This window comes from Melozone crissalis, unplaced genomic scaffold (genome assembly GCF_028551555.1).
Source record: "Melozone crissalis strain CALT ecotype California unplaced genomic scaffold, PUWL_Pcris_2 ptg000018l_1, whole genome shotgun sequence".
In the NCBI taxonomy this organism is placed as follows: domain Eukaryota; kingdom Metazoa; phylum Chordata; class Aves; order Passeriformes; family Passerellidae; genus Melozone; species Melozone crissalis.
Window position 1 is genome coordinate 20,055,590 of NW_026535796.1, and position 17,255 is coordinate 20,072,844.

The window sequence follows — 17,255 nt, forward strand, 5'->3', positions numbered from 1 at the left end:
CTACCAAAGTCCTCTCAGAGTCTTTTTAGAGAAGCAAGCACAAGCAAAGGGACAGACATTGACTCCATACTGCCAGGTAGGATACTGGCAATGCATCAGGAAAACTACAAATAGATGCAGTGCCAGCATTTCTGGTATTTGGTTTCTGAACAGCATGACATGTAGTTTGCATTTCATTCCCTGTGCCTTCCTCCAGCATCTCTAAAGTGAGAGGCTGGAGCCTGGTGTTCAGGGACACCACAGTGCTAAGTCCCCTACAGGCTCTGTGACTCCTATGGGCCTCAGTACTGACCTCTGTGCCAACCTGACATACGGACCCCAACACAGCCCTGCCTGCAAGAGGGGGACACAGAGATGGGCATCCCGGTGGGAAGCAGCAGAACATCTCTGTGGGGGGGTCTGGAACACAAGAGGAAGTTTTGGGAAAAGCTCTCTTGCAAGGTTTTGTTTTGATATTTACTTTTGTCTTTAAAGGATGTGAGAGGCAAAAAGTAGTGCAAATAAAGGAAACATTCATGAGATGTTCCTCTCCAAGCAGGAGTTCATGAGAACAGATGGGAAAACTGAGGCAAAAAGCAGTGCCTGAAACCCATCCAGCCGAGTGTTTCCCAACAGCATGAGAGATTTAGTGGGATAACTTCCATGCTCTATTGCATTTGATTTTCCAGCATTCACACTTCAGGCATCATGGGGAGGGCAGGGTTGTGACATGAGAGGAAATTTAGGACATCATCATTGTGCTAAGCGTGATTGTGGGAGCAAAGTGAGCAGCTGTGAAAACTGATACAAATGGGTGGGTTTCATGGCTTGCAATATAACGCTTGGACATCACTTGTTATCAGAGAGATCTATTATTTGCTTGCTCACTTACAGTTTTGCTCTAGTTCTTTCATTTTGCTAACAGTAGTAACAATAAAAGGCATCTGTGGAGGCCCTACACCACAACCAAGATGTAAGATCTGTCATGCTGTCTTTTTTTTCAGGGCAAAACCCAAAGCTGCCTGACTTCTGGTTTACATTGTCAACTTGCTGCTGAGCATCAAGAGCAGGACTAACTCCAGCCAGGGCACTGCCTGCTTTGGGCTTGCAGAAGATATTCATGCTGCATCATTCTTATTAATCACAGCTCTCTGGAAACATAAGGCATGCGATGGAGGAAAATGAAACAAACAGGCTTATTTAGGTCAATTACAAAAGTACGGGCTAATTGCAAACAAAGTGGCAAAACAGGAACGGTCAAGGCTCAGAGGAAAACAATGTGAACAGTGACCTACATTCTCTTGGGGAGTGGGGGGACGTTAGACAGCAGGCCATTGGGAACAGCAGCTCAGCAGAGAGGGGTTAGCAGGCATCTCTCCTTTCAGGTCCCTGGGCCAGGGCCAGCCTCTGTGCCCAGTGCCATCGGTGCAGTCTGTGCAGAGCTGGCCTAAACACATAAGGACATTCAGGCAGACATCAGCCAAGCGATGCAGCAGCATTGTTCCTGTCTGGTGTTTAGTCCCATAGAAAGCTGCAAGGCCTCTTCTGTGAGGGCAGAACCTGGAAAATAACAGCTCCCTGCTTTCCTTTGCAGAACAGTCTGGGAGTGAAGATGGTTACTTTGTATGCTCTTGCTTATGCTGCCAGAGGGAGGACAAGTGAAGGAGAATCAGTTGTTTAGACACATGCTGGAAAACCTATCTTGTGATCCCTTTCTATGCTTGTAAGAGTAAGGAGCTCTCTCTAATCTAACCTGGTCCAACATAACATAGCTCAGCCCAGCCTTTCTACAGTGAACTGGCCTCTGGGTGATCTTAGAGCAGCCAAGCAGCACTTTCAGCCTCTGCTCAGTGAGCCCTTGCAAGTATTTTAGGACATTTGTGCAAAGTAGCTCTTCTTGGCTACCTTTCACAAACACCTTAAACCCACTGCAAACAAGATGAAGCGTGTAGATGCCTGAAGCCCCTCTCACTCGAAAAAATTTATGGCCCCAAAACTGGGAAAGGTATAAAGTGATTGCTCTAAGGGAGGCCTTTATCTCTCCTCACAGAGTTCAATGGTAATTTCATCCTGGGGTAGGTATTTCCAGAGAGCAGTAATTAGGGAGAACAACGGAAGACAAATAACTCCTACAAACAGGAACAAGGATTTGGCATCCCCTATTTAAGTACCTGTTCATTCAAATGCTTTCCTATCATGTGGCTTTCAGATCTGGACTCCCTTTGCAAGTAGAAGTGTCCAACATCCAATCTCTGTGTGCCTGGCAGCCCTGGCACCTGTCCTGTCAATGGAAGACATCCTTCTCCTATCTGCATGGTGCTGCTCTTGTCTCTACCCACGTCTAAGGTCCCAGATAACCACGGTCTAAAAGTGACAGAGTTCATGCAACACCGCAGTCCCATCGAGGGCTTTTGAGACTGTCAAACCATTTGGTCCTGTGTGTAAATGGGGCCAGACTCTGCTAGATCTAAGCTTGAGAGGACTCCTGGGGACTGGCCTGAGTACCATGTTGTGGCTTGTCTGACCAGCCAAAGCTGTGATGGTGGCCCAGTGTCCGAGCTGAGTTTTGCCTCAGTACCTGATGTTTATCCTCCCTCGTAACCTCCACACAGCCAGCAGGAAGCACAACACACTCACATTCAGCAGCTACCACATAGCATTCTCATCCCTTGCCACTCCGCTGAGAAATGGACATCAGAGACAGGTCCTGCTTCTGGTGGAAATTTAATAGGGTTGTATCATCATTTATCTCCCTCCACAAGCTGGCTAATGCACAAATGTGTGGGCCAGGCCACAGCTAGTGGGGATAGCTGTTCACACAGCTAGTGTTGCACTAGTGGAGGGGCTGGAGCAGAAGTAGTGGGGGCTGTGGCCTTGCTCGAGGGAGCCCCTGGCCCCTGCAGTGCCCTGCCAGGCTTGTCTGCCCCTGCAGCACTCTGGTGCTGCTGAGACTCTCCTGAGCTGTGTGCTGCCCAAGGTGGCAGTGGGAAGTCCACAGCCATTCCTCCAGGCTTCAGTCAGCCAGTGGAGACTTTTCTTTTATCAATCACATCTGCCACAGCACAGCAGGCTGGAAAGCACACCTGACTGTGCACCGGATGCACATGTGCCTCAGGCACCAGGTGAGTCAGAACATGGCCTTGCTTTGACAGCTGAATGGACACTTGTGCACATTTTGCTAATTATGTTAAAAATAGTTTTAATTGAGAGCATGAGTTTTGCTGATCCCTCAAAATAAGCAGACTAGTTCACCTGTTACTATAGCAGAGTCAAAATTGAAATGGATTTGTAATTTTTTCTTCAGTTTAGGGGACATTCTTCTAATTCAGAAAAAAATAAGTGTAGCTGTGCCTGGGATTTACAAGTACATCTCTACACATTTTGTCTTATTCCAGAAACTATTAGTCCTTAGTGGATACAAGTCTTCTCTAAGCAGTAACTTTATGTCTTCAGCTGGACTTTCTATACTACACATTTTGTTTGCATTCCCCATGGTTTCACTTTATCAGCACAATTTCCTAGCAATCAGATGAATGGCATTCATGCATGTATATTTTTCTTTTTTTAAAGCACAGCTGGGATCTATGATATAAGCATATTCTCCCTGGATGCATTATGAACCATAGATGTCTACATGACTTTTCAATGGGAACACAGGAAGAAAAGATCCTGTGTAACTGCTGGCTGGATTCTAAACATTTCAAGTCAGGTATCAGGAGCCTGATAAAAAGGCCTAAGCTATGGTTGGAAACAATTTCTAGAAACTCATTCTGCTTATCCCTTGTAGCTGTGGCAATAAATGAGAGAGAGGAAGGGACAAAGCTCACTGCCAGCAAACAAGGCAACAAAACTAACTCTGCTTGGGTTTCATCACCTGACCTAGCGTACATTGAGCTTTGGAGACCTCTGTATGTTCAGAAAAGAACTCTTGGTGCTTTTTGCTGGGGCAAATTAATATTTAATTAAGAGGCTAATAATGAAATTATTATTAAGTTCACAGTTATTTTCATGGTTGGATAAAAGTTAAACATGAAATGCCCTCTGTTTACTGCCTGGTAGCTGTTTTTCTTCTTTTACACTCTACCTGTCTAGTTTTTCATACATTGTACATATATGTTATTTTTATTCTGGACTAGACCAAAGCTGTTTATCTTTCCTCCTCCACCATCTCTCCACATCTGAGTGTCTGCTGTTCACTGCTGTAACAAGAAGTCAACATGAGGAAAAAGCCATAATGACCCTGCTGAATCAACATCCTGTGAGGCTGAAATGACAGTCATTATCCTATCTGGAAAGCAGCACTATGGTCCTTTGGAGGTTGGAGGGTAGGCAGCTCTTATAGAAGAAGACCAAATGCTTTTCTTACACAGAGTTTAAAGCTTATGTTCGCTGCTCTTCACTTGGCCTGAAAGCTGCTCAGGAACATAGCAGTGAGGGCATGGAGAAAAATGTCTGTCCCCACTACTTCTGCAGGCACACGTGAAGGTGGTCAACCCATCCTCTAGGCTGTGTGGGAGCTGTGAATCCGCATGAGTGTGATGCTGCTCCCTGACTAACTCACCTGGTCACTGATCTGGCCTCAATTGCTCATGCTGGCTGCCACAGCTTCCAGTTTGGAGCTCCCTCTAGTATCAGAGAGCAGGTCAGCTCCAGCACACTGGTGTCTGAAAAAATGCAATCCTTTCTCAGATCTGTTTCTCTGACACAGAAAACAAATTTTAAATGGCAAAACCCCAAGCTGAGCAAGCCACCACTCAGGGGCTTGGCCGTGACACGGTATCAGCACATCAGGGTTTCAGAGGCACAGAACACCTTGCAGCCCCATCACACAGAGAGTTTGGAAAGCACTTAGTGTATCCAGTCATGGGACTACATCTGCTCTCAGCATGTCAGCACGGCGGTCTGGAGACTCAGCCCATGCTCCCTGCCTGGCCACAGGCAGTGAGAAGAGCTTTTTAAGGAGAACATGTTCAAGGAAAGGTTTAATATCACACTGAGAGGGCTCATGTAGCATTTCTGCTCGGTTGCTTTGTGTCTTCTTTTTATGTGTTCTTATTTTATCACCATATTCTTAACTAGGAAAGTAACTTTTTAAAAAAAAAGAAAAAAATTCCAAAATGTTCATTTTGCTTGGAGCCCTACAGGATTTCAGAACTATTGCAAGATGCTATTTCTTAGAAAAGCACGGAGGATTTCTGCAACAGAGAAAAAACTTTTCAGATACTTCATTACCTAGTGCTTAAAAATATGGCATTTAATTTGTTGAGGCATCTGTTCTTTCATTACTTAAGGCATCTCTCAGAAAGACTTCTTTGAGAACACATAATTCAAGAGCAAATTCTGAAAACGTCAAAGATAAATGACATAATTTATTCATGGTACATTACCCTTTCTGTCAAGGAAGAATTCATGATTCTAGAGTGAAGCTGAAAGTCCTGTTGCTTTTGGTTATCACTAACTGATCTCAGTCAAGGCACTGCCCTATGGAGATGGGCCCTACAGGACCATACTGTAAAAACACAAGCCTTGTTCAGAAATAAAGGTAATCTGTGGCAATAGTGAGGAGGCAATAATGGCACTTTAACAAAAGAAACAGCAGCAAGCTCTGGGGTGAGTGAGCACAGAGTGAAGCACCTCCCCAGCACAAGCCACACACGCACCTTTAATGAGCTTCAACACAGTGGCTGGCCAGCAGATTACCAGCTTGACTGCTGCCATAGGAAAGCTTATTTTGGACACCACGAGCAAGAGCAACATCAGGAAGCTTGTCATGGAGCAGCAGGTTTACCAATTGCTTCTAGCCATGCCACTGGATGAAAAGCAGTTTCTCCATTTCAAGTGGGTTGGTATTTCTTGGAGGATAGGACTGGGAGAACAGAAGCCATGCAGGACAGCATCATCTGCTCTGGTTTCACTCCAGCTAAAGCTTCCATGGTTGTAGAGTTAGTGCAAGGGTTTTTCACTTTCATAACCTTTCACAAATTTGATACTACAATTGGAAAATTGTATATGTCTAACAATGAAACAGGTGTGTGGTGAGACTTGTACAGCAATACCTGGAGGAAACTGGTGTTTCCTGCCTGTTTCCCTTTTGTGTTATTGAGATCAAAGAAAAAAAGAGCAAGTGTTTTTATTAATGAAACTATAGAAAAAGTTTCTTTAAAAACCACTGGCAAGATCTTTCTCCTTAGGACAAACTGAAGAAACTGTGACATTTCATGCTGCTTCAAAAATAACTAGAAAGGTAGTATGCTTTAGTCTGAAAATCTGAAACATCCATTCCCTGTCCCAGTTCCTTTTCAGTGAATTTAGAAGTCCAGTGATGTTTCAGATGTCTCTTCAGTCGCTTCACAGACACAAAGAATTGTAATCACAAATCACATTATGCTGTGCTCAGCTTCCAACAAAAGAGGAACAATTCTACTTGCAGTGTCTCCCAAGCATACATCTCAGCTGTCCCTTGTTTTCAAAGCCATCCCTCAGCTCTTTCTCAAATGTATGCACTTCTCCCAAATGTGTTGACTCTGATGTTTTAGTGTTGAACAGCAGAAATTTAATAACTATTGACTACATTTTTTTTCCTGTGCAGTGCCAGATCCTAGTCCTGTACAGGCTGGTGCCCTTTTCGAACTCCATATCCACTGTAAGTAGTTCCACTCACTAGAACTGATAGCCTGGATTAAGCTAACCATATGTGTAAATCTTCCTACAAGAGGGATTTTATTTTTGCTGCAACAGCGGGCCTGGTTTCCTTCATGAGTTTCTCCTCACCCTTAGTATAAAGACACTGTTGTTGAGCAATAGGACAAGAGGTTTGGTAGGAATGGACAACATTCACAACATTTTCATTCACAACATTTCATTTTTTAAAATAATGCTTTTTTTATGTGCCACCTCTCAGTTGTAGACTATGTCTGGGGCTGAAAGCTAAGACACCCATATGATTCCACGATTCTATATATACACTCTTAGCTCCATGGACATCAATTACTTTCATTTTAAAAACAATTGCAATGTTACCAACTCTTGCAATTTTGTTGTAAATCCCACAAAATTTGATATCTTTTGAAAAGCCATAGTTCCCAGAACCTTATGACATTTTGACGCAGCAACAAGCATGGATTTCTCTTTCTCTGGCACATGTATCAAAACAAAAGCTATCAAAGGTTAGACACTGACATTTTAAATTCACTCCCTGCAAGTTACTGATAGAGATTAGCAGTATGCCCTATGGGTGTTTTCATCAATTTATGCAGGTTTCTGACCAGATAAACCTTAAGTTCCTAGTCCTGCAAGCCCTTGTGCCTGCTCAGAATCCCACCTGGAATGCAAACAAACTTTTCCTGAAATTCCGGTGGCGCAGGTTCACACAGTCACAAGCTGTGATGCTGGCAGTGTGCTGGCCACCATGGGGAAGACTGTAGCCCATGTGGATCATTTGTCATTGTAAATTTCTGCCTGAACTTCAGCAAATTTTCACGGCCTGTATTTTTGGAAAGATCATCTCCAGTTGCTATGAATAGTCTGGGTTTGAGTTAGTCACTGAAGCTGGTACAGTCACCAAAGAAAGGGAGCAGTTCACCCACAGCAGGCAACAGGGAGCCAGAAAGATACTCCAAGGATGTGGGAAAAATGCAGTAAATGGCAGGGCATGTTAAGGAAGAGGGAGCTAGCAGGACTTTCCCATGCTATGAAAGGCTGGTTTCCTTCCCCCCTTTAGGGTTGTGTTGATACATGCAATGTCTTTGGGCTGAAAGACAGAGCTGCATCCTAAATGTATGCCTTCTGACAGCAATTCAGGCCTGCTGGCTTGTGAGATCTGCCTCCCCACCTCCTCTCATGTGGTTAGTAGCTGCCATGGCATGGTAGGGCAGCTGTCTCTCTTGCCACTTGGGAAGCAAAGGAATTAGCATAGTGGCTCCTGAACTCTTCCTTGGGGAACGGGTATTAGACAGCTCCAGGGCAAAACCCTCTTGCTGGCCTGACCTGTATTGTGTATTTGCTTCTAGGCTCTCACCTACTAGGAGCCAGCTCACAAGAGTCCAAATTTTTGACTCCATGGGGTGTCTTGATGTGCCAGTGGGCTGCCAGAATCCTAACAAAAACTTTGAAGAGCTGAGGGGAGAAGGAACTCCAGGACTTCCTCATAGTTGGGAACCTATGCAGTGGGGCCCTGCCATGCCATTGTGTGGTTGTGGGCTCCCATGGTCATCCAGGAATACCCAGCTCAGGTGCTCATGGGTGTGCCTTTGCCCGCAGCCTCCACACCACCTCTGTGAACATCCTAGCCCTGGTAAAAGATCCACACACCAGATGTGAAGTGTCAGCTGTCCCACACTATAGGAGCACAAGGTGACATTTTCTGTCCCCTCTCCCACCCCAGAGCAGCAGGGTGACAAGGTCTCGTGGTCCCCTTCCCCAGGAGGCTCCTGTTGTGGCACAGGCAGGATGTGGTGACCAGCCCGGAATGGCCAGGCAGGTGTGTGGGGCAGTCAGGTCACTGTGACACCCCCAGCGACTGCAACACCCCAGGCATGGTGTGCCGACCCACTCTGAAGGGGGAGGAAGCACGCAAAATTTGTAAATGCTTTTGTTCAAAAGAAACAACTACAGTCAGAGGGTTGGCAAACAGTGCAGCTGAATTGCAGACACACTATCTCACACCAACAATTCAACCCGTTTGAGAGACCAAGATGGGTTACATGACATCGGCTGTTGTCCTACCTCTTGTATTATGTATGGGCCAATTTTCCAGATTTCTGGTGTTGTTGTTCAAGGGATGCTCCATATTTGCTTAGCTGTTGTTGGCAAGTGTAGTTTGGTTATTTTTGGGAACTACCATATTAAGTTTGGATGTTAAGATAACCCGTGTTCCATTTCTGCCGGAGTCACTACAGTAACAGGTTCAACCAGGAAAAGATGGACAGGGTGACAAGGTGACAGGGCACGGTGGAGGTGGAGGGCGCAGCCATGGGTGCTGAGGGGCGGCGGGCATGGTAGCACGGGCCTCGAACGTGCCTTTGACCTTCCCCCGCGTCTCGCTTGGCCCTTGCGGGGGAGACGCGCCCTCGGATCCCCATTAGAACGTGACTGAGCTCGACCAGCGCCGGCGGCCTCCCCGGGCCCGGCCCAACACACGCTCCCCCCACAGAGCCTCGGCACGGCCGCCGCGCCGCGATCCCTCCGCCAGCGCCGCCCGTCTCCCTCCGCCGCCCCGGGGCCGCGGTTTGGCCCGCGCGAGCCGCCGTAGCGCGGCCGGGCCGGGGCCGGGGCCGGGGCCGGAGCCGGGGCCGGGGCGGGCGAACGGGCGGCGCGGCCCTGCGCTGGCGGGCTCGGCGGGCGGGTCCCCGCCTGGCCCCGGCGCCTGGCCCGCACCTGGCACTGCGGAGCCGCCCCCTCGCTGCCGCCCCCTCCCTGCCGCCACCGCCCAGGGGACGGCCCCCGCCCCGCCCGCGGGGGCGGCCCGCGCCGCGGCCCCTCCTCGGGGCAGGCCGGCTGCATGGGCAGGCGCTGCGGGGCACCGCGAGCGCTGGGATCGCCGTTCCTGGGCGCCAGGTAGGAGGCGTTCAACGCGGCGGGGCGCGCTGGGGCGGGGGGAGGAGGCGCAGCCCCTGACCCGCAGTGCTGCCGCCGCAGGGAGCAGGCTGCCGGCTGCGCTGGCTTGGACTTCTCTCTTCCTCGCCGCGCTTCTGTCTCCCCTTCTCTCTGTCTCTCTTTCTTCCCCCCGCCCCCATTTTGCACAGAAGCCGGGAGGATCATTCACTGCAGGCTCTGACTGCATCCCGCTTTCCTCCGGCCACCACCGGCTACTTCGGGAAAGGTGGAGATGTTGCCCGGGGGTCTGTAATCCTTGGCAGCAGCTATAGTGCCTCCGTGGTTCACTTTATAAATAGGGGTGGGGGGACGTGGAAACATCAAGTGCCTTTATTATCTGGTATCACACGCTATGTAATTGTGTGGACTTAAAGCAGAGATAGATTTGTGAGAGTTAAAAACTCTCCCGTGTGTATTCTGGAGGTTTTTCTGCGACTCGGTGTTTAATAGTCGAGAACAGCATTGTGCTTTCCAGGCTGTGAAGCATAAGGTGGAATGGACATGTAAGGAGCTAAAGCAAGGGGTGGGAATTTTTGTCTTTGTCATAAGATGCTACTGAAGTACAAAATCTAAATTTTGGATTTGGGAATTGGTGTAGATGTGTTAATTGATATTAAATGGATGATAATTTGTCTGGAAATCTCTGAAAATAGTATTGCTGCCTCCATCCCTGTAAGCGCTTGCGTTCATATTTCTTGCAAAGAATGAGGCTAGAATTCAATTTACTTTGAATATCATATTGACTCACGGTGCATCTTTCAGTTTAGATTGCTGCTGATTTGATCCTCTGGAATCTGCAAAAGGAAAGTCTGCCAGGCTCTGTGAATAGCTTTGCAGTGTAACAGGAGTGGAGTTCCCGAGCAGAATTGCCGAGAGATATGTGAATGCGTGGGAGCCAAGCTGAGCCCATCAGTGTTTCTGCCTCAAACCTGGGCTCATTCCCCAGGCACAGCCTGTGTGTGAGGTGAACACCTCCGTGGCACCTGGAGATGATGTCAGTCGAAGGGTCTACGATAACAAGTCGCATCAAAAATCTGCTTCGCTCCCCTTCCATTAAGCTGAGGAGAAGCAAGCCTGGGAACAAGCGAGAAGATATAGGCAGCAAGGTGAGTGCTGTGTGGTGCAGCAGCGTGCTTTAACTTTGTTGCATAAGTTTCCATCTGTACTGGTGATGCTGCTTTGGGAGACTTGGTATAACTGTAGAGTGATGCAGAGGAACTAACTGATCTGTGACTGATCCTTCCTGAAGCTTGTGCCCCTCTTTTGAAGTATTTTTTTTGCTTGTGTGATATGAACCCAGTGTGTATCAGAGAGCTTTTGGGATTTCCCACACGGTGGTGTGTGGAGTTGTTACAGATGACTGACAGGAGGAATGCAGTGCTGCCTCTTCCTCCATGTTACCAGCTGCTAACCTGCATTACTGGGAGCTGGGGATACAGAAACACCTCTTGTGGGTAGGCAATTGCTCTCACCCTGCAAAGGAGAGTTCTGTGAGCATGTGGGGAAGGGAAGGATGATAAGAAAGATGTGAAACATGTCTTGGAGGTATCTGTTCAGATAGCATCTGTGTTCTACAGATTGGGATTTGCTTTCTTCTGTGTGCCTCAGACCTCCTTTCCTTGGGGTTATCTTCTGTTGGGTATAATTGGTTCTTAAAATCCATCATTCTTCTTGGTGTTTTGGAGAATTCCTGACAGGCACTCACTGACTAGGAATTGACTGGTGTCATGAGGAGAGGATGACTTAAGCCTGGCTTCAGGGAGTGCAAGAGCTGGGTGGCATTGCCTTGTGCTGACAGCAGGTGCCTCTGAGTCAGAGCACCTTGTTCTGTCCCTACCACTGATTGACCTGTAACCCTGGGCAAATCACTCAGCCTTTGTGTAGCTCTCTGTCTCCATAAATAGAAAACTTAATCCCTCCCCTTTTGTGAAGACTTGCTAATAAATAAGAAATGCTTGTAATACATGTGTGAAAAGTGTATTCATTGGCTCAAAACAGTAATGTTTCAAAATTTCTCTCTTGAAGCAAAGAGTGTATCTAAAATTTCAGGGGAAATAAATGACACTGTGTCTAAAAATGGTCTTTCCCCAGCATGACATCCTGTTCTCAGAGCTCTGGTTCAGGTCAGAGTTTCCCTTAGATGGCTCTTTAATGTCAAGGAACACAGTATTCTTCTCTTGCCAAGCAAGAGAAAAGCCTGCCTGGCTTCCTCAAAGTTGTCTGGGGGAAAGTCCTTGGTGCTTGTGCCTGACCTCAGTGTGTGCATGTGCATGTATGTACATTTCATGCAGCCTGTGGACTGCTGGTGAAATGTGCTTTGTTGGTGTTTGTTGGTCTGTATTCTGCAGTGACTTCTACTGGAAGAGACAAAAGCCACTTGTACCTTCACATATGGTGGGCATTTGATTTTGGCTCTGTGGTCTGCACACTTCTTTTCAGGGCTGGGACCTGCTGCTACATACCCTGGGTATTCTGTGGTACTTGTTTCATTTTGCTTTCCTTACATTTGTCTTTTGGGAGAGCTCCATTTTATCTTTCATGCTGTCTCCCAGTGTGCAGCCAGGGCTGTCTGAACCCCTGGGGAGGGATATCATGGATTCATTCTGCACCATCAAATTTGGGTTTCAGGGTTGGATTTTGTCTATCGTATTAGTGAGAGCCGTTAGTCAGTGAGGTGCAAAGGAACTGATGGGGAGTTTGCTGGTAGAATGGGTTTGGCTGGCAGAATCAGTTTGGCATTATGAGGTGTTAGGTGCAGGTGTTGGTTTCCTGAAGTGATCTGCTCTGAATCAGCTCAGGTTTGTTAGGGTCTGCCATTGGTGGGCCAGCTGGAGGAGCCAAGGTGAAAGGGAGTGGGCCCTTTATCAAAGATCTTACAGATGTTGAGTAGGTGTGGAGACACCCCCTCTGCTACATGTGTGCTCCTCTGCTTTCCAAGGTGAGAAGCAGTTCTGTTTTTCTAAAATAGCAGAAACAGCTTTCAGTCTGCTATTTGGTGTGTGTAAAAACCCCTGGGACTAACGGTGACCATCATACACATCATTCCTGAAGGATCTTTTCTGACCAGCAGGAAGGAGTCTTTGAGGCATCCTTGTCTCTTGGACTTTATGAGAAATAACTGCTCCAAGAACTGTATGAAACTGGTCAGGTGGAAGCATGGAAGAGTTAATGAAGTTGGTCATTACAGCTGGACGCTGCTTAGTTACATAGGATGGAGCTGGATGAACTGTTGCCCTAAATTAATGCCTGGAAGATGATATTGTGCTTTGCATATGCAGATGTAGGTGAAGACCCAGCCCTCAACAGCCCTTTGAGTGCCTCAACTTTTTATTGCAGCCACGTGCTCGATTTAAGGTGGATGAGCACCCTCGGTGGCACTGCTTAAACTTCCATGAACTGTGATGGTTTGGTTTTTTCCCCTCCAGTGGGAAGTGTCCCAGCTCTTTCCTAAAGAACCCTTTGGGTGTGTGAGGCTTGCCAGGCTGTCTCAGTGGTTAGGGCCAGAGCCCTCGGGCAGTTTGTCATGCTGAAGAGAAGGCCTGTGAAATTGCCTCCTTTCAGTGGAGAAGCCGTGTACTGCTGGGCTGGCCGTGGGCAGTCTGTGGGAGGCTGGCTCTGCAGAGACCTGTTTGTGCATTGCTGTGGAAGGGGGAGTGTGGGTAAGGAGAGATATTTTGCATGATGGCTGTGCAGGACATGCAGTATGTTACTTGGGATCTGTACAAGAGAGAACTTGTTTTGTGACTTCGACTAGGACTAATTTCTTGCTGTGATTAATGCATGATTTTACTGTAGAGCTCCAGGAGATCTCTACAGAAGTAAAACTAGGGAGCCAATAGATAATCATGGACATTTAAAAAAAGGAAAAGGGGGGGACGAATGGGAGCTCTAAGTAAAGCTTGTTGACAAATGGGATATAGTGTTTGGTTCTGTTACTGCTTTTTGAAAACAGCTTTTGTTTAGTGGGAGTCCTGATTTTTGTTGCTGCCTGACTAGTTTTGTGGTTAGACTTCTTCTTTTTTTGTGTGTGTCTTCTCATGTTCATGGCTTGAATCCACTTTTGCTGTGCTCTCCAGATCTCTACTTTTTGTGTTGAATCAATATAGACCTAGGGTACTCTGACTTAAGTCTAAGGCTTGTTGACTGTTGGGATTTCTAATGTATTGGTGTGGCAGTTGGAAGCTAAAATTTCCTCAGATAAGTTGATTGGCCTGCATTCAATTTCTAGAGGATTACTAGCCCTGCCAGAAATCCAGCCGTGCATCTGGTCACCGTGCTTGTGATTCCAGTAGAGACGCGGGGTTAAAAGCTGGGCGCTAAGTGCCTTTGAATCACCCTGCAGAGCAGCACCATCAGGACAGAGGGGAAGCTCAGGCCTGACCCATCTCCCATTGTTAAAATGTCCTAGTTGCTGTAGTACCCTGCTCACAGAAGTAATGTACCTAAGCAAGTACAGTTCCTGCAGGGGTTGTTTGTATTGTTGAGCTCTACACTTGTAAATATGAACTCTTTTTAAGCGATGTAGCAGCGCCAAGTAGCAGTGCCTGTTTCAGGGGGGAGGGTGTGTGCGGGTATCCTTAGTCAAATCAGATTGCGAATGTCAATGTAGAAACAAATTGCTACAAAACCTGCTACAGGCTCTCCCTGAAACAGGAAGCCAGTGAATCAAAGAAACACATTTGGAATTTGCTGCTGTTGTCTTTGATCTCTGCTGTTTTTTCTAAGCCAGAAATATTTCAAGTTGTCTGTTTAAAAGAGTGCTTTGACTAAAACCTGAATTCCTCAGCAGGAAGTCATTCAGCAGAGAGCTGTTGTGTTGTGGTCTCTCCCCTCTCCAAGTGGCATGCAAACATGTGCAGCTGGAGTGCCTGTTCCTGCCCCATGATGCTGAGTTGAACTGGGTGGCTCTGCAAATCCTTCTTGAGAGCTTTAGTTCTGAAAATGAGCCCTGACTAAATTGCTCCTACTGGGACAGGGTTTCCTGTCCTCCTTTGGTGAGGCATGGTTTGTTCTTACTGCCAGCCAGTAGAAACAAGTACTTCTGTGTACTTCTGTGTCCTGCCAGCGAGCTTGCACAGATTTAAGAGGAAAGCAAATCCATAGAACCTACAGACCCCTCATGTCTTATCATTCCCAACAAAGTTCTCCAGCTTCTTAATCCCCCGAGATCTCACAGGGACCACAGGCTGTCCTGGACACAGGAGACTGGAGTCATGTTTCTGGCCTGACTGTAGCTTCCTGCCTTCAGCACACAGTCCTTTTTGTTTGAAAATATTGTGGCTTCCAGCATGAATCGTGTCAGACCACTGCTGGTCTTAACTGGATCAGCTGAGAATTGCTGAACCTGAACTGTAACAGAACCAGAAACCAGACATGTTTAGTTCACTGATATAAATGCACCAAAAATCATCACCTCTTGTTAAATCACTTCAGGTGCAGCTGAGGCTTGCTGCAGAGTGGGATTCTTTGTAAGTCTTTGGGAACTTGGTCCTGCAGCAGCAGAACCTGCTGGGTTCCCAGGGAGCTGGATGCAGGGCTGAGCAGCCTGACTGTGAGGGTGAGGTAGGGAGCAGCCTGTCTGCTTTTCTTTTGGCAGGGTTTGGAAGAGTCTTCTACAAAATGATGGCGCTTTTGAGGAGCTAGTCAGTGCAGTATTGCCCCATTCATGCTTTTCATTCCACTGCAGTCTGAGCAGTGCTCAGCCCATCTCTGGGACCAGTGCAGCCAGGGGCACAGCTGAGGGAATGTCTGTAACCTTGATCTGGATGTCTGTTACTGTGCCTGTTCTGCTTCAGCATCCATGAATATTGCTTGACCCCAGGTAGTAGCTGGGGATCTCTCTCACAGCTCTGCACTGCTCAGTCTAAATGCAGCCAATTGCTTCAACAGCTTAGGGCCTGCTGTTCAGACATTGAAGGGATTTCATGTCTGTCTCTGGTCAGGCTTATAACAGTATCCCTTAAAGCACAGGACAAAGGCTGGTTGGGTTCTCCATAGCCAGACCTGCATTTCAGTGGCATGTCTGTATCTGTAGATAGTCTGTGGAACAGGTGAGAGTGTCATAGCTCAGGGGTTGAATGCTTCCCTGCTTGGTTCCCTGCTCTGGTCCTCCCTATTCTACCTTTGGATATGTGGTGCTCAGGGTGCCTCTGTGTTTGTGAATAGTTTAACACACAGCATTTTCTTGTTCCAGTCTTCAATCTGTGAATGAGATGCCTTGTCTTGAAAATACAGGCTGATCTGGCTAGCTCCCTTGGTATAAACATGAGTGTTAAATGTGGCTTACATTCACAGAGCATATCAAAGCCAGAGTTTTTCTGCTGGTGAACTACAGTGCCAGTTGACTTTGGGTCTTGAAGTATAATGGATATAAAAAAAATCAATATATTTGGTCCCGAACACACTACAACATTACAGCCTGCAGTTGTATGCATAAAACACTGTGATACTTTTTGCCAATCTTGAAGCAAGATTGCTGGCAAGATCCATTCTTCTAGCCACCCCCAAGTCACGTGCTGTCTTGACTGTGAAAGACAGCAGGAAAACATCTCCATGGCAGGAGAAGCATGATGAGGTGCTGGGGTGAAGTCAGCATGAATAACACAAGCCAGGTCATCTGCCTCAGAGGTTTTAATAGTTCTTGCTTCCTGTGGATGATGATAGACTGCTTACCTGGATAACCTTTCAGAGCTGCTGTGGTCCTGCCTTGAATGTTGTTCTTCACCTCCTTCAGATGAGCTGGGCCCTCTGAGAGGGCACACGGGACTTGGCTAACCTGGCTGGGGAGGCTCATAAACAGGTTTCACACTGCTGTCCCTGCTGTGCTGGGTGAACTGTGCACAGAATCCCCCCTTTGTCCGTGGGCTGTGAAGCGTGTAGGGCTTGCCAAAGACCTGGCTGGGATAGTAAGATGGCAGAGATCAGGCTGTTCAGAGATGTTGCAGGCGGTACATTTGCTGCTTGCTAGTCAGAGCTGTTGTTCACTGTGATGCTGAGGGGGCTGGTGGAGAAAGGCATCCTCTGACACAGTGGAAAGAGACCTCCTTCAGAGTGTACCATCTGTTTCACTAGCTGCATGCTTAGCTCTCCCTGTGGTGTATCACCTCATGTGTTTCAGAAGGGCAGAGCAATTGAAATGTTGGTTGGGAGTCAGACCAGGCTGGGCCAGTATTTGATTTTCCACCATCAGTGATCTGTAAGCACCTGTGAAATGACTTGTATATTATTTTACTGTCCTCTGTGTCTAGTGGAAAGTAACTACAGGGCACCACCTCCATTTTTGGCTGAGAAAGTGGTGGTCAGCATTTTGATGGCCTGGAAAATTGAAGTAGATATTTTGTTTCCTGTTGATCAGGTCCTGGGGAGAAGTTGCTTGATTAGCCTTGGTACAATTTTCTTTGTGAGTGAAAGCAAACAACAGATACTAGCTACTCTTTGGCTTTTTTCGAAGGTTTTGATGTTCGGTGCCAGGAATGGTGCGTACATGGCACTCAAACAATGCTTAGACCTGACATTAATGCTGAGTGATCCCAGCTAAGGACTGAATAATTAACTATCACCGAGCCCAGTTTCAGTTACTTCAGGCTTGTGTTTGTGCCTGACATACCTGCCTCCGCATAGCTGGAAGTTTCTGAGGGCTCTGGTATGTGCACAGCAGGGTTGCGGCACCGCTTGCTGCTCTG

At 47.3% G+C, this 17,255-nt stretch overlaps 1 protein-coding gene across 4 annotated transcripts in view; it reads left to right on the forward strand.

Annotated features, from left to right (window-relative positions):
* Positions 1–9,448: 9,448 nt before the first annotated feature.
* MAPKBP1 (mitogen-activated protein kinase binding protein 1) overlaps positions 9,449–17,255 on the forward strand; it is a 96,311-nt gene continuing 88,504 nt past the window's right edge. For 2 of the 4 annotated variants that reach the window (XM_054275060.1, XM_054275063.1), the window contains exons 1-2: positions 9,449–9,534; positions 10,336–10,679. In XM_054275060.1, coding sequence (XP_054131035.1) covers positions 10,563–10,679 — 117 coding nt within the window. In that variant the 5' untranslated portion in view covers positions 9,449–9,534; positions 10,336–10,562. Of the gene's footprint in view, positions 9,535–9,890; positions 10,077–10,335; positions 10,680–17,255 lie in introns of those variants that run through there. The other 2 variants (XM_054275062.1, XM_054275061.1) reach the window with 2 other exon arrangements.